General features: G+C 42.7%; 1 protein-coding gene across 2 annotated transcripts in view; it reads right to left on the bottom strand.

Moving 5' to 3' along the window:
• The window catches only part of LOC140342868 (transcriptional regulator ATRX-like), a 138,397-nt gene that overhangs the window by 38,682 nt on the left and 81,685 nt on the right, over positions 1-18,030 (bottom strand). For both annotated transcript variants that reach the window (XM_072429240.1, XM_072429239.1), the window contains one exon: positions 167-304. In XM_072429240.1, coding sequence (XP_072285341.1) covers positions 167-304 — 138 coding nt within the window. The remainder of the gene's footprint in view (positions 1-166; positions 305-18,030) is intronic.

Below are 18,030 nucleotides of genomic sequence, written 5' to 3'. Positions count from 1 at the left end.
ACTGAAAACTGCCCCTAAATCATCAAGGAATAGCGGCCATCTTTGGAGTTTTTTTTTTTTTTTTAACACAGGCACAAACATTGATAGAAAAACTGCATTACATTTGTTTCTGGTAGAGCTGAAACAAGCAAATCTCATTTACACAAGTGATTAGAAGGGCACTTACATTCTACCAAGTTATTCTGCAGAGGTGTCCCAGTCAGGATAATTCTTCGCTTGGTCCTTATAGAATTCATAGCTTTAGAAATTGCAGAGGCTTCATTTTTAAGCACATGACCTTCATCACACACAACAAAGTCTGGACCTGAATGATAGAAATGCAGGTGGAAATTAGAGCAGCAGGTTCTAAAGAGGACATTTTTATGGTAGTTGTATAACCACTGTCATGTAGAACCAGTATGTACCCTAAATTCAATATGACATCATACTACATTATTATAAACCAAAAGGCTGTTTAGGACGGACCATGTTAAAACAGAGATTTCCTGAAAATAAATTCAACACACAGCAACAGCCGGACACACATGCCCAACACCTTGTTTATAAGTAATGCAGGGAATACCAATGCAGTGTGCTGCAGAGCTGGTGATTGCAACTACTGTAGTTATATATTCGGGGATTTAAAATGTAAAAACAGGGGTGCAATACATGGGTTGGGGGAGGGCAAGTGCAGGCTTGCAATACACAGAAACCCAAACGTAAAACAAATTTCTGCGTTTTGGTAATTTTGTGTGGCTGCAAAATAAAGCAATGTACTGTACTTCAACACTTCATACATAAAAAATCCAAAAAAGAAATGCTGGAGCTATGAGCATACTAATCTGAAGGCTACTGCTTAGGCACATTAACAAACTGTGTACAACAGAATAAAAAATGTTAATGTGCCTAAGCAGTAGCCTTCAGATTAGTATGCTCATAGCTGTACATCAGATGACTTTGTTTACCCAGGCACCCTGTAGTTCTGTATCTTTATAGCCATGTATCTGCAGAGTTAGATCATCATTTGCACCGCCTGCTGCTTCTGTTGGCCTTGCCAGATTTGAAATTTAATCTGGTGTTGTCACTACTGTGCTGCTCACAGATCTCCTTGCTGGGGAGCAGGCTGTACCAGAGGACCCACAACGTGCAAATCTTACCACTTTTGCTTCACCCATCCTGTTAACCTGTGCTTCCATAATGTCCATTACCCCACCAAACATTGAGGGGGCAGAGACATGAGAAAGCCAAGCTCTGCTACTCTACTAAGATCACTGTCTTCACACAGAGACAAGGAGGGACAAGGTATGGAGAGTCTCCGTATGGGAAAACCTGGAGCTGCAGGGAGACCAGAGGCAATACTTGTGACTGGTCCTTTGTTTACTGCTTGCTTTTTTGGTTACAGCTTGGACAGTACAGGGCTTTTTTAAAGCAATACTTAAGTCAGCTTCCAACTAGTGTTCACGGGCAGACTTTTCTTGCATTTGCAGTGTCTCCGCACAATTCTGTTCCAGGAAGAATAGTCTCTCAAGTGCAGTAGTTACACTATTCCTGACCTGCAGCTCCTATCTGCAACTCGTGTGCCCAAGAGAATTCCCTTTTGCAGAGGTCTATCTCTTCCTGGGCTCGTTATTGCTCCTTACCGCTGCAGCCTGCGTGCTTGAGAATATTCCTCCCGTCAGTAGAGGTCTCTCCCCCTCTCTTTCTGCACTCATCACTGTTCCTACATTCATAGCCTGTATACCTGAGAGAGGATCTCTCCCCTTACCAACCAGGTGAAAATCTCCTGGTCGTCTACAACATCCGTGGCTCCTCTCCCGCACCACACTTGGAATACAATTATTGTCCTATAGGAACACTTTCAAACCTTCAGCAATGGATACATTTGTAGGCAAATCAGTCTAATTCCTGCAAACAAAACCAAAAATCTAAGCTTAAATCTTTGCAAAAATCTGCCCCTTTACCATATGCCACACAGCTGGCTTCTCCAGAGTTAATGGCATCTGCAACAGACCCTAGCCCCTCGCCATCTGAAATTACCTCATCTCAACTGCCAGCAGTGTTGAAATCTACAGCAGCTGAGATTTCACAAATCCTTCTGTTTTTTGACAAATTTGATGCCCTTTGAGACTTTGGTGTCCTGTATTCTCAAAACACCAGCAGAATCGTAGCGCTAGAACAGCGAGTGAAAGAAAAAATATTATTCTTCCAAGATTTCTTGGCTTTGGCTGCGCAAAAATGCAAACACTTTGCACCAGTGTGGTTTGATCCATTAAATCTGCAATAACAAAAAAAAAAAAAAAAAAAAAAATAAAAAAAAAAATTGCCTATGGAATCAGGTGAGGAAAGCAGGTATATTATTGCGCTCATGGAAAGGGCAGCAATGGTGTACGCTCCCACTGGCGATTCATCCCGATTTTATTCTTTATTGACTCAGAAGCTGCTAGAGGGTAATTACCCAAATGTAATAATAGCCGGGGACTTAAACGCAACATCTGATCCGGCAATTCATTGCACATCTGCTAGAACCCCCTTGGCCTCTACTAAGGATTTCAACACTTTACTCTCCCAAACTTCTTTAGTTGATGTTTGGAGGATTCTCAATCCCACAGAACTAAACTACACTTGTTATTCTAAAGAACATTTTTCGTTTTCACAAATGGATTATATTTTTTAGTTGGGGAATCCCTTTTCTCCAAAGTCGCCCAAGCAGAAATAGGGTAAATTCTGCTATCAAGACCATGCTTCTATGTTGCTGACATTATCTTTAGCACAGCCAATTGACAGAACTTTATTTGGAGGTTTCCAACATATCTGACCAAATCGGAAGATTTTTGTACTTTCCTTAAGTATCAATGGGCTGGATGACAACCTGGAGCATAGAGTTTTCCTGGAGCAGGGCTCACCCTAGGCCAGACAAACCTGGCAGGAGCCAGTGGTATGTTTTAATGCTCATGTAGCACCCAGAGTAGAAACCCCCCTCCAATTTCTAAACAACAAACTCTATAGACGGGGCAACAAAGTGGGTTCACTCATGGCAAAACCCCCAGGTCCCAAATGCCATATATTAACCACCTGAGCGTTACACTGATTTCAACACGGAACCGACGCTGGATTAGCACAGCGGGACCAGGTAAGTGGGGATTTTAGTGTAGGCGAAAAAATACGGGCTTAACCAAAAGAGCAAAAATATTTAGTGCGAGAAATTACGGGCTTAGCGGTTAGGGGGTTAAAGGCCAGATTCCATTTCTAAAGCCTTTGAACTATAATATAAACAGTTATATGCTGCTCAACCCCACACTGTTGATTCCCTCTTAACCAAAGCTAAACTGACTAAACCAACATCTGACCAGCAGGAGGCTCCTAACCTCCTGGGCGGTTCATTTCTGTCCGGATTTATATGTAGAAAAGCGGTACATTGACTTTCATGAAAATTTATTTTACATTGTAGGCCTGTAATTCTTATGCATAACTCACCAAAATATGTCCAATATTTAATAAATTTATAAAACCTTAAAAAAAAAAAAAAAAAAAAAAAAAACCACAAATCTGTTAAAACAAAGGTGCATAAAAATACTGAAACCTGTACAGTAGCATATAAAATATAATTACTTTGTATTGGATCCAATAGTTATTTTGTATTGAATCCAAAACAAAATAATTTTAAATTGCCGCCAGGCTCCCTTGCAGGCACCAACGTCACCGGGAACATCAGCATACTCGCCGGGGGAAGAAGGCGTGGCCGGAGGATGTAATCCGAAAGGGCAGAACGCCAGAGGAAGCCAGTGGGACCAGGTAAGTCTTTATTTTTTATGTTTTTAGCTAACCTTAGTGTGGCTTGGGGTTACCGCTTTCAGCAGGTTTTTTTTTTTTTTTTACCCCAAGCCACACTCAGGGACCGCCAGGGAGGTTAATAGACCTGTTACTAGTTCAGAGACCTTGAGAACCATCAAAACAATGGCCAATTACAAAACACTAGGCCGGATAGCTTTCCTGCAGATTACAAAATATTACAAGAGGAACTACACCCACTGTTAATTAAGGTATATAATGCAACCTTTAATGAGGCGGGGACCACTAATACTTAAGGAGGGTAAAGATACCACCTAGGTAACATCCTACAGACCCATTTCCTTACTTACCGTATATACCCGTGTATAAGCTGAAGTACTTATTTGACTCATGTAAAAGCCTGGGGCGGGAAATGCTGCAGCCACCGGCAAGTTTCAATATTCAAAATAAATACCAATAAGATTGCATAATGCGGACATTACAGCCATAATACGGTAACATACCATAGTGAGAATTTTGTGGTTAGGTAGGTATACTACTTACTATACCCAACCACTAAATTCTCTTTAACCTCCCTGGCGGTATGATTCTGTCCGGAAAAAGTGGCTGAAAGCGGTACTGCATTCAGCCACTGTAGCCCCTCTAGCGTTCTAATTCTCTCTGTATTTCCACACAAAAAGCGTTACTTTTTTTGCATGGAAATTTATTTTACATTGTAGGTTAGAATTCTTAGGCATAACTCACTGAAATATGTCCAATATTTAATACATTTAATAATAAATATTAAATAAAAAAACAAAAAAAATAAAAATTAAAAAAAAAAAAAATCTGTTAAAAAAATAAAATGTATATTGTAATATAATTGTACAGTAGCTTAAATTATATATTATATGAATATTTCTTTGTATTGGACTCAATACAGCTATTTTGTATTGAATCCAATACAAAATGATTTGAATTTTCCGCCCCGCCACCAGCCGACGTCACCCGGAAACTGCGGAGCTCGGCTTTGCATTCAGCCAGAGAAGACAGAAGAGAACGGACGTGTTAGGAGGAGCTTCGGGGACAAGGTTAAGTGATTTTTTTTCAGTAGTAATCTGATGTCATACAATGTTGTATGACAAATCAGATTACACTGTGCAGTATTTGAATTTGGTGCCGGAGTTACGCTGGTGTGTAGCTGCCCTAACTGGCACAACTCCAGCATACCTCTCCCGGATCGGGTGCTTTTTTGCGCCTGACTGGCGTATAAGCGGAGGGTGACTTTTTCAGCACATTTTGGGTGCTAAAAAAAGTCTGCTTATACGTGGGTATATATACGGTAATTGTTACTAACATACTAGCTAAATTAATGTCTAATCGACTACAATTATTTCTACCTTCTTTTTTTAACTAGAGGTAGTCCCCGAGTTAAGGACATCCGACATACAAACAACTCCTAGATAGAAACAAGGCTTCCCTGCTTGCTGTGTGCAGGATAGAGGCTTGAAGTCGCGGGGGGCAGGTTGAATGACTTGCAGAAGAAATCTTGCTCCAGAAGTTATTAAATGTCTAGGTCTTTTTTTTTTGTGATTAACTCACAGTGAATTGCATATAATAAAATAATGTACCTGTTCTGACTTGCATACAAATTCAACTTAAGAACAAACCTACAGTCCCTATCTCGTATGTAATCCAGTGACTACCTGTACTCAAGGTTTTGTGAGGGGGCAGACATTCAACAGTAGGAGTTCAAACAACGATAGCTACAAAAGTAGTGGCAACTTGACCTGGTTCCCCAAAGGCATTGCTATTTGGCTTGGACGCAGAAAAGGCGGTCAATATTACAGTGACCTCCTTTAAATGCCATTCTGGCTTAGACAGGCGTTTGGCCGGGTCCTTGTGCCTTTTGTACAATACATCTATAGAGAACCAATAACGCAATAAATATTGGAACAGTGTCCACGCCCATTTCTATGACTTGAGGTAGACATCAGGAATGCCCGTTGTCTCCAATTCTGTTTAATTTGGCTTTAGATTCCCTATTGAGACTTTTGGAAACATCCACAGATTTTGAAGCAATAGCTATTGGTAACCAAAGGGTCACAATTTGCAGATGACTTGATGCTCTATATCTCTAAACCTAAAGAGAGTGTGCTGGTAATTCTTCCCCTAACAGAATATGGCGTATTCTATCAATTAGGACAAATCGAAGGCCATCTACTTGACGAAATTATTATTATTACTACACAGTATTTATATAGCGCCATCATATTACGCAGCGCTGCACAAAGTCCATAGTCATGTCACTAACTGTCCCTCAAAGGAACTCACAATCTAATGTCCCTACTATAGTCATATGTCATTAATGTGGCCAAGATCAATTTAGGGGGAAGCCAATTAACCTAACTTCATGTTTTTGGGATGTGGGAGGAAACCGGAGTACCCGGAGGAAACCCACGCAGACACATGGAGAACCTGCAAACTCCATGCAGATAGTGTCCTGGCTGGGATTCGAACCTAGCGCTGCAAAAGCCAGAGTGCTTACCCCTGAGCCACCCTGCTGCCCTCAGCAAAATCAAGTACTTTGAATTACATACCACTATAACCTGTTTGGGCCATTTTTGGAGAGATCACAATACAGGGAATGCAAATTGCTAAAGGGTGTGGTAGGTTCCTGTTGATCCTGTCTCTAATAGCCAAGAAAACCATTTTGCAAAAGTGGATACATTTAGAACCTCCTACTTTGGGCCTTTTAGAGAAATTACAATATGTGTTCCAGATGGACTGGATAGAGGGAGGCCTCATTGCATAATGAGACAAGAGTAGAGAATATCTTTAAAACATGGGAATCATTCATCGCTATCCTTCCTGAAACAGGTTGTGGCCACATTAAACCAAACCGCATGGTACACATATAATGCTTACTGGACAGTGACCCTCCTGTTGTATGTAAAAAAAAAATAAATAAAAAAAAAAAAAAAATATGGCAAGCCGCTCCCAGGGGCCAAAAGTGTGTTTTTATAATGGCTGTCTAATTCAGTTTTAAAGGCAAAAAAATATATAAATTTTACATCATTTAAGGGAGGACACAAGGTTCAGTGTTTATTCCAACATCCCCAATCTACACAATCCTTTCTGGTGTTTCGGAGACTGGATTACAATGAAAGTCTTAGGGACAAAGCGCTTTAGGCGAATATATGCCAAACAGGCCAATTTTAAAATAGATAGAACACAGCTGTGACAAACACCCTCTCAGTCCACACCCTGCGCATAGACTTTCCAGCACACTCGGTAACAATCCACGCACCAGCAGTGTTAACACAAGTAGGCAAAAATAATGCAGAAAAAGGCCAGTGCAAAGAGATCCAGGTTATTAGAGAAGAGGTGAATTTTACAGTGCTACCACAATTCAACAACGAAGACTTGGGATTAGTTATTAACCTAACCACTGATTAACCACATTTAGGACAGACGGTCGGGTCACACTACAAACCACAATAGAATTTATCATTTGGGAAAAATCAAAATTAGGAATAAACTTCTATATGAAATATCAGGCTGCTACAGGATGTAACATTAGTGATTAAAGAAATTATAAAGCTAAACTAGACCCCAATCAAGAATTAAAAAAATGGAGGAAAAAGACCAGACCTTAAACATGCTGCAAAACTTATTGCTACTCACAGCTCACCTGGGCTACTCTCTGATGTGGTCATTAAGCAGCGTTCAAGTCTGCAGTGTATGTTCTTTTTCATTTCAGTTTGAATGGAGGTAAAATCTTGCAATATATTTTTAATTTCTCTGATGACTTGGTAAGGAGACTAAGCTCTAATGGGTGGTGTTTCCCGTGACCAGATGTATTGGCCTGTTCTGTAATCTGTGGTTTTCAGTTTTGATGTCCCATTGTGGGGAACAAAGAAATGGGACGTGACTTGTACTTATTTGTGACTGGTAAGTGTGGTTTAAGTGGCAGATTTGTATAAACTAAAAAAAGTTTCTGTGGAGAATGTAATGTGCAAGATATTGGTGGGAGGAAGGATTGGAGGAGTTGAGTTTGAGACCAAAATGACCACTAGCATCCCTGGAACTTCTGAAGAATAGCACCATTTACAGTCCTAAAGTAAGTGATGTTTGATTCACATTCAGGTATATGATATAAGAATCCACATGTCTCTGTTTCAGATACTGGAGAGTACCCAGGAGGGTCATCTGAGCTTGTGTCACCAGGTCATAAACATGTAGGAGAGCCTTTAACAAGATCCCATTCACAAGCACCCCAACATGTTTGCAAAGTAATGTGAAGATGTGCAGGTGGCAGACCCAGTGGTGGCAACTCTAGATGTTACTTCTACCCCTAACAGTCGGGAGAGCAGCACATCTAGTAGTGGAGGGGAGGGAAACGCAGGAAGGAAAAGACAATTGGTAGTCATAGGGTATTCCATCATCAGGAGGACAGATAGAATAGTTTGTCGCCCGAATCCCTTCAAGCGAATGGTTTGCTGTCTCACTGGTGCCAGGGCTCGGCCTGTGGTGGACTAACTACTGGGAGGGGCTGGACAGGACCCAGCTGTCTTGGTCCATGTTGGAACCAATTACAATATATTTCAAAGATGAAGGGTCCTTAAAAATCAGTTTAGGGAACTAGGTTTTAAGCTGAAGAAAAGAACCTCCAGGGCTATGTTCTCTGGAACATTGTCTGTGCCATGCGCAACACAGGAAAGGCAGAGGGAGCTTAGGGAGGTAAACGCATGGCTTAAGTCCTGGTGAGGAAGGGAAGGGTTTGGGTTCATAGAGCACAGGGCTGACTTTTCATTGGGGTACAACCTGTATGTCAGAGATGGTTTGCACCTAAATGAAAGGGGTCTGCTGTGCTAGGAGAAAGATTTAGGGGAATGGCAGAGGGATATTTAAACTAGGACAGAGGGGGGGGGCAGTCAAATAACATAGCAGAAAGGTTAGTCAGGGGTCAGACACTAGTGGAGGGTGGATTGGGGATAGTTGGGGGGAGGATTATGGATACTTGTAAGGAGCTTCTCATGTTACAAACAAACATTAGATTGTGCAGTACTAGTTGTACTAAAAAACAAAATGATTTGACAAACAATGATGGTAAAAGCAGCAATGGTTTAAAGAGCCTGTTCACCAATACTAGAAGTCTAGCAAACAAGATAGGGGAGTTGGAAGCCTTAATGAGTGAAGAGAATTATGACCTAGTTGGCATTGCCGAATCCTGGCTTTGTTCTTCTCATGACTGGGCTGTCAATATTCCTAGGTATACTCTCTTTCATAAAGACAGAGTCAAACGAAAGGGTGGTGGTGTCTGTCTGTATGTGAGAAGTGATCTAAAAGTGAATGTGAAAGAAGAAATTGCGGAGGGAACAAGAGATGAGGTTGAGGCATTATAGGTGAAGTTGAATACCACACAATTAATGATTGCAGTCTGCTATAGGCCCCCCAGTGTTCAGGAAGAAATAGGAAATCAACTACTAGCACAAATAGAAAAAGCAGCATGACTGTCCCCTTCTGATCACTCTATGCAATGACTGTCCCCTTCTGATCACTCTATGCCATTGATTGTCCCCTTCTGTTCACTTACCGGTAATTAAGTATAGGGATCTCCGTTAGGGCAGGGATCAGCAGCTTGCTTCCTGGTGCAGAATGCCGGCTTTTTACTTTCAGTTTCATTCTGCACTGCAGCCAGGAGCAGACACGTGCTGCAGCCAGCATCAAGGAGAGACACACAGGATCGGATCTCAGAGCATGTCTTATTCGCGGGTGAGTGTCTTATTTTAATTATTTTTTCAAAAATGGGGGGTGGCTTTTTTAATGGGGATGTCTTAAAATCGGGGAAACACGGTAACAAATGTGCAAATAAAAGAGAATCTGGGTAGCAGTGACCATATTATGATTTCATTTAATGTAAGCTGTAAACAGGAAGCAAAAACAGGAAAGTTAAAAACATTTAATTTTAAGAGAGCAAATTTTACATTAAGGGCGGCTCTCTGTGACTTGGACTGGGAGACAATATTGTCCTCAAAGAATACAGAACAGAAATGGGAATGTTTCAAGTCTGTTCTACAAAAGCAAACTGAAAAAAATATTCAAACGGGTAATAAGTTTTATAGGCTAAAATTAAATGTATTAAAAATTATAAATGTATTAAAGTGGCTTACAGCTGATGTTAAAAAAGCCATAAGGAACAAGAAAATGGCATTCCAAAGAAACAGCTGGGAAAAATTAGGGTTGACAAAGCACCAGGACCTGATGGATTACATCCACATGTCCTCAAAGAGCTGAGCTCCATTATTTCAAAGCCATTATTTCTATTTTTAGAGACCCTTTAGTCACTGGCAAGGTACCGATGGATTGGCGTAGGGCCAATGTGGTTCCTATCTTCAAAAAGGTAGAAAAGTCATTACCAGGTAACTACAGACCCGTTAGATTAACGTCCATAGTTGGAAAGGTCTTAGAGAGTTTGATAAAGAACCACATAGAGGAGTTTCTGATAGAAAATATTATAAGTGATGGTCAGCATGGCTTCAAGAAAGACAGAAGTTGTCAAACAAATTTACTCTCTTTTTATCAGGAAGTAAGTAAACAGGTAGACAGTGGAATAGCAGTTGATATAGTGTACTTGGACTTTGCTAAAGCATTTGACACTGTACCCCACAGACGGTTAATATGCAAGTTAGGGTCGATAGGTTTAGAAAAGTCAATCTGTAAATGGATAGAGAACTGTCTTAAAGACTGCATCCAGAGAGTTGTAATTACTGATTCATACTCTGAATGGTCTAGGGTTATTAGTGGTGTACCCCAGGGTTTACTTTTGGAACCTTTACTGTTCAACATCTTCATAAATGATATATAGTTTGGGATTAAAAGTACCATTTCTGTGATTGCAGATGACACCAAACTATGTAATAGAATTAAGTCTATAAAGGATGTATATATTCTACAAGCAGACCTGGATGTACTGTTTGATTGGGCAGCCAAGTGGCAAATGCCATTTTAGATATATGTAAAATTATGCACTTGGGAGCTAACAACATGCATGCTTCATACTGTCTAGGGGGAATACATTTGGGGAGTCAGAAATGGAAATGGATCTGGGGGTTCTGCTAGATCATAGACTTAACAGCAGCAGGCAATGCCAAGCTGCAATATCTAGCTAGTAAAAGTTAGTAAAAAAAAAGCTAGTAAAGTATTTGTATTAAAAGAGAAATAGAGCGTGATGGCCGTGTAATCCTGGAGCTCTGCAGACGCTGGCCACGATCCGCAGCTTCTCGGGCACATACTCACCCATCCATGGGTAAGCAGAGGAAGGCTAGAGTGGGGAGGTTTTCCCCTACCCCAGCATCGCTTTCAACGTCAGCGCAACCCTCTATTTGGGCTTACATCCTCGCTCCGGATGATGGGGACTTGCAGCAGACTGTTCTTCCCACAGCCAGAGGGGAGTCAGAGTTCTCTTCCTCCCACGATTCATGGACACCATCGCCTGAACCGGTGAGTCCTGCAGTATGTACTGGGGGATATTTCTCCCCTGCAGCCTCCCCTCAGGGAGATGACATTCACCCAACAGCAGCATTAGGATTGCCTGCAGGAGATGGGATTTATGCAACGCCTCAGGACGGGGTCACCTCATACATCCAGGGCATATCCCCAACGAGGTCTAGGGAGGTGTTAATTCCGGACTCCCCCACAAGGGCTCCAGACCCCATGGATAGCACTTTGCCCACTCCTGGGAATCGGGGGATGGGTGATAGAACCATAGGGCATAAGGCCTTATTAAGCCCACCTATGCGGAGAGAGGGGGGATTCTCTTCACAAGAAGTTTGCCCCAACCGCCCCGGCATCAGTACCTCCAGTTCCTACCAACTAAAGAGGATTTCCAGAAATTAGTGGCAGATGTACAGGCAACCTGTCGTACTGAAATTGGGGCCTTGGGTGCTGATTTACAGTCTCTAGCTGGCAGAGTAGATGACCTAGATGAAAATGTGCATCAAGCAAAAGAGGATATTACCGTATTCTCACATAAAGCTGAGGAAAGTGATCAGAAAATAAGGGAGCTCCAGCGTTTGATAGAGGACATAGATAACAAATCCTGTCGGAATAATATCAGAGTGCGGGGTCTTCCTGAGGCGACCTGAGAGTGTGACATCAAACCAGTGCTGCAAGCTTTCTTTGCACGGGTCCTGGGGCGCCCGACCCCCCCGTGAAGTTCAAATTCATAGGGCCTTTAGAACATCCAAGCAGCCGGGGACTGCAGCCAGACCAAGGAATGTTATTTGCCAACTGGTAGAATGAAATCATGGCCACTGCTAGAAATATGCGCAACCTTGAATTTGATGGGGCCCCTCTCCAGCTTTATCAGGACTTATCATGGCATACACTACAACAACGCCGCCTTCTTCAACCATTATAGACAGTTCTTAGAGATGGCTGTATCCCATATAGATGGGGATTCCCTTTTAGTCTCTCGGCGCGACATGAGGGCAGAACTGTTACTTTAAAGTCCCCAGAGGACTTGAATTCCTTCTGCAGAAATCTGGGGATAACCCGCCCAAAATTACCAGGATGGGAACGAGAAGCCCCGTTGCGTTCCCGCTCCCCTCCATGGCAACCGGTGGTTTCAAGGAAGAGATCCAGGGGCAATCGCCGGGAGCCAACACCACCGTCTGGTCGGTCCCCTGCCCTACAACGTTGAAGCTGCAGTTAGCCACACTGTGAAGTGCCTTTACTATGTTATTGGTCTTGATTGTTATGTTAAAAATGCTCTCATTTGCTTTGCACTGTATTTTCACTCACAATGCCTAGATATGTTTTTGCTATTCTCATACGGTGCTTGCTCATGCACCGATCCTTGGTTTTAAATGGTTATGTTTAAATAGCTTACGTGGCTTTGTTTAAATAGCTTACGTTCCCTATCTGTTGAAATGCCCGAGAATGGCGCAGCCCTGGGGGGGTCCCGGGTTCGCCCTAGTGGCTTGACACTGATGGTGGCCGGCGTTTGCCGACTCTATGGTAATAGTTATGTGGACTGTTGGTTCGTGTCCGGTGGCCCTTTAGGTCCATTGAGGGATTGCTCATCTGCTCAGCGAATTTGTTCCCTGTTCCCTGTCAATCCCTTCCTGGTCGCCGATAGGCGAGTGTTACCTTACTGGTTTGCATTTTTCCTCTGGTTTTTTGTTTTCTTTCTTGTTATAAGGTCATATGTTGACCCCCTACCCCCCCCCCCCCTTTCCTGAATGTAACGCTAAGTGGGGTGGTGATCGGCTCTACATGACTCTCCGCCAGTTTGTTCAAGGGTATACCTTTATAGGGGTGGTTTTGGCTGAGGCGCTTTGGTCCCCTCTTAGTCCTGATGGCTACTAGGATTTTATCCTTTAATGTCCGGGGATTGAACTCTAACACGAAACGAAAACTAGCACTAAGGGAGTTTAAACGTTTGTCCCCAGATGTTATCTTCCTACAGGAGACCCATTTTGATAATTCGGGCACATTTAATTTTGCCTCCAGACTTTATCCCCAGTCGAATCTAGCTAATTCACCGTGCAAGAAAAAGGCCGGAGTTGCGGTCCTCCTGAAAGACTCCCTCAAATTTAAACTATCTGGTTCTATAATTGATGCGGAGGGGAGATACATCATCTTGAATGGAACTGTACAAGGGGTGTCTATCACGCTATGCAATGTATATGCCCCTAATATTGGTCAGACTCAATTTCTCAGCAAAGTTTTGTCCCTTCTTAAAAAATTTGACCACACCTATTTGATAGTGGGAGGTGACTTTAATGTGGTTTTCTCCCCCACCTGGGATAGACATACCCTACTCCATTCCCAGCCCTCAGCACAGGTGTCCAGACAGTCCAGGGTGTTCAGGCAACTGATCAGGAGGTATCAGCTCTACGACAATTGGCGGATCCATCACCCCTCTGGGAGACAATATTCCTTCTACTCCCCCCCACATTGTACTCATACCCGTATAGATTATCTATTCACTAACCTTCCTCTCCTGAGGAACAGTATCTCCGCAGAGATACATCCAATCACCCGGTCAGATCATGCTCCCATTACATTAGACGTGACCCTTTCCCCCAAATCGATGAGAGAGTCTGCCATTGGAGGCTGAACGACTTTCTGGTTAAACATCCAGATACTAAGTCCTCCCTAACCGCAACTTTAAAAACCTTTTTCAGGGAAAACGAAGGCTCTGTCGCACATACATCTACGCTTTGGGAAGCACACAAAGCAGTACTCAGGGGACATTGCATAGCCCTGGGCTCCAGACTTAAGCGGGACTCTAACTTACAACGTTCAATTGCGACACAGGCCTTAAAATCTGTTGAGGTAAAATACACCACAAAGCCGTCCTTGGGCCTCCTAAGGGAAATAACCACCCTTAGGTCTAAACTACGAGCTCTGGAGATGAGGAAAGTTAGTTGGCTGATGCAGCGAACCCGTCAACAGTACTACTATAAGGGTAACAAAGGGACTCGCTGCTGGCCCGCAAGCTGCGGGATATGCAGCTACTTTCCTCTCCCGGGGCAGTTAAGGATGAGAGCGGGTTGGTGTGATATGATCCCTCCCAAATTGCCTCTTGTTTTGAAGCCTATTTTTCACGCTTGTACCAAACGGTTCACAGCGCCCAAGCTCCTCTGGGTAGATCTCTGAGGCCTAACATTGATTCATATCTAGCATGAGTGGTCCTTCCTAGGATTGAGCCCGAATACCTAGAGCAACTTAATAACCCCATTACACAGGAGGAACTTACAAAAATCATTACTCAACTGCCATCCTCTAAGGCTCCAGGCCCGGATGGCTTGCCCTATCTGTATTACAAAACATTTTTGCCGAAACTCTCCTCGTATCTCCTCAAACTATTCAATGATTTTTTGAAAGGCAAGCCGATTCCTCCCTCTATGTTGGCGTCTCATATTATGGTGATACCGAAACTGGGCAAGGACCCATTAGATTGTTCGAATTATAGACCGATAGCCCTTTTAAAATTCTGATCTAAAAATCTTTACGAAAATTCTAGCCTCTAGACTGTCTAAGTTCCTTCCCGCTCTCATCCATGGGGACCAAACGGGCTTCATCCCATTTAGACAAGCAGGTGATAATACCAGGAGGGTGACTAACATTATTGATATTATCAATAAACGGAAATCCCCGTCCTTACTTCGTTTAGATGCCAAAAAGGCGTTTGATCGCCTCAGTTGGCCTTTTCTCTTTTCTAACCGGATTTTCTGCGTTTTATATGGGCTTATAAAAGACACAGAGTGGCTAAGCGTATTGTTTGTGCGCCCAGGGAGAGTGGAGGGCTGGGGATGTTCATAAGTATTATCTGGCGGCCCAATTATGACATCTTTTGCTGTGGACCTCCCCGTATTCCCCTAGTATTTGTGTAGAACTGGAGAAAGAATGGATAGCCCCGATTCACCCCAATGTTATGTTGTGGAGTTCCTCCTTAGTGTTGGCAGGGTCTGATTTGACGGCGCCTATGGCATTTACAAGGAATATGTGGAGGGCTTGCAAAACTAAGTATAATCTGGCATCTTCTGCCTCGAGGTTAACCTCCATAATCTTCAACCCACAAATACCCGATAGCCTATCAAGTTCAATGGCTGGGCCCTGGAAGGACAGAGGTTTATATCAAATCAGGCATATCCTACATCCAGTTGAGCGGAGGCTACTTTCCTTTGCTGAACTGGGTGATAAGAGTTGAACTGCCTCATACCTCTTTCTATGCCTACCTACAGATAAGGCATTATATCTTATCCCTACAACCCTCAGCCACCTTCCAGGCCCTCATTGCATTTGAGAGACTGTGCATGGAGGGTCCCCGCACCAAAGGAACAGTCTCCTCCATGCTTCAACACAGGGAAGATCCCATAAATTTAGTTATATGCTCAAATGGGAGGAAGTTCTATGTCAGTCTTTAACCCCTGAAGATTGGCTTGACATCTGGGAGGCAGCACATAAAAGCTCTATTTGCGCACTGTATAAAGAAAATTTGTACAAAATTGTGCTCAGATGGTATCACGCGCCGGCAGTGCTTCACCGTCTGTTTCCTAATGTAGACCCCATGTGTTGGAGATGTGGAACCCACCAAGGTACAATAGAACACATATTCTGGTGTTGTCCCCTCATTCAGCCATATTGGTCATGAGTTAACGATTTAATATCAGCGGTGACCCAGCAACACATGACATTGGACCCTCTTTTCCATCTCCTAGGGCGACCTCCCTTAACTTTGCCAAAAGTGTCCCATAAACTGGTATCTCATATTCTAGTTGCAGCGCGCACACTGATCGCCTCCAGATGGAAAACAGCAGTGCCGCCCTCCTTGGAAAATCTATACGCGCGGATCCAAGAGACCCGCCTTATGGAGTATCTCACGGCACTCCTCAGAGACACGATGGCCAAATTTGAGACAGTTTGGGAGGCTTGGGACCATTACTATGCTAATCTGTCTGGCTGATCCCCTCCAGGCTCTTCTCTTAAATGGGAATTGTTATATAGCCCAAATCTTATCTGTCTCACCTTTACACCTCAAGATGTTTAAAAGCTATCCTTTGTGCAAAAATTAATGTATGATGTTTTTGACTCTGGAATATGTTTTGATGCATTCCTATAGTGTTACCTCCCCTTGTGTTTTTTCCCCCCTTTTTCCTTTCTGTACCCTGTTGAAAATTTCAATAAAAATAAAAAAAGAGGAACAGACTGCAGAGGTGGAGACATTATCCTGCCCCTGTACAAAGCATTGGTCAGACCACATCTGGAATATGCAGTCCAGTTTTGGGCACCAGTTCACAAAAAGGACATTGTGGAATTGGAAAGAGTGCAGAGAAGGGCAACTAAACTAATAAAAGGAATGGAGGAGCTCAGCTATGAGGTGAGATTAGCTGAAATGAACCTATTAAGGATTTAAAGTAAAAATATCAGTGACTGTTGATCCAGGGAACATCCGATTGCTTTATGGAATCAGGAAGGATTTTTTTTCCAGTTGAAGCAAATTGTACCAGGGTTTTTTTTTGCCTTTCTCTGGACCAACTATGTCTTATAGGGTTTTATATATGGAATATGTTTATTTCCCTAGTGTTTGAACTTGATGGACTTTTTGATGTCTTTTTCACCCTAACCTACTATGTAACTATTTACCAAAACACACGGCCAAGGCAACAAAAGGAGAGGCTCAATAAGAAGCACATGAAGGTCCTGGAGTGGCCTAGCCAGTCTCCAGACTGATTGATAGGGGATCAAATACCTATTTTACTCACTACAATGCACATCAAGCTCTTTTAAGCACTGGGTTTTTGGGGGTTGTTTTGTTTCTCAGCTACAATAAACCTACTATTACAATTATAGACTGGTCATTTCTTTGTTAGAGGGCAAACGTACAAAATCAGCAGGGGATCAAATACTTCTTTTCCTCACTGTCATTCTATCATGGCATCTATCGTGGAATTCTGTCTATGTAGAGTCACTCTTTCATGGGGTGTCTGTGTAGATTCATAGGTGTACATTCATCCTTTCTTAATACATGGACTCAATCTTATGTCAGTGTAGAAGCATACGTTGTAGATTCTGTCCCAGTTCTCCAGAGTACCATTTCTGGTTAATCCTCTCTTGCAATAAAAATCTGGAGCGAGTCTTTGGTCATTGCATGGATTATAATCTAGTATAATGACCACCCCCACCCTCTGTAACCTGATCACCCTCCCCATTGTATAGTTCACTGCTCCACTCTTCCATGATCAACAACTTTTCTGACATGTGTGGTAATATTTTTGATGGTTTGCTTAATACTGGGAAAAAGGGGGAAACCCAAAAGCTTGACCTGAAAAGTTCACCAGTATTTCCCTTATTACCACAGTAACAGTCATACCATCCAAGGGTTACCATGGTAACAGTCACACCATCTAAAGGTTACCATGGTAACAGTCACGCCATCTAAAGGTTACCATGGTAACCGTCACGCCATCTAAAGGTTACCATGGTAACCGTCACGCCATCTAAAGGTCCAATTAACAAGGTCTCAAAGAGCACAAATATTCTTCAGCTTTTTAACACATTAGACACATGAAAACGCGATTCTTCTACAGGTCACTCGTTATCGAAGAAAACCTTAAGTGACTAGAAAACCTTAAGTGACTAGAAAGGTGGTTGCAAGGGCATCTGGGGCATTGATAAATATCAGGACACCTAACCAGACCCTGCCATGTAAAGAAATATCATAAATATGCCACAACTGCAGACAAAGTCCAGACAGGTGTACAGATG

This window comes from Pyxicephalus adspersus, chromosome W, assembly GCF_032062135.1.
Source record: "Pyxicephalus adspersus chromosome W, UCB_Pads_2.0, whole genome shotgun sequence".
In the NCBI taxonomy this organism is placed as follows: domain Eukaryota; kingdom Metazoa; phylum Chordata; class Amphibia; order Anura; family Pyxicephalidae; genus Pyxicephalus; species Pyxicephalus adspersus.
This window is presented reverse-complemented; position numbering and strand designations above follow the sequence as displayed.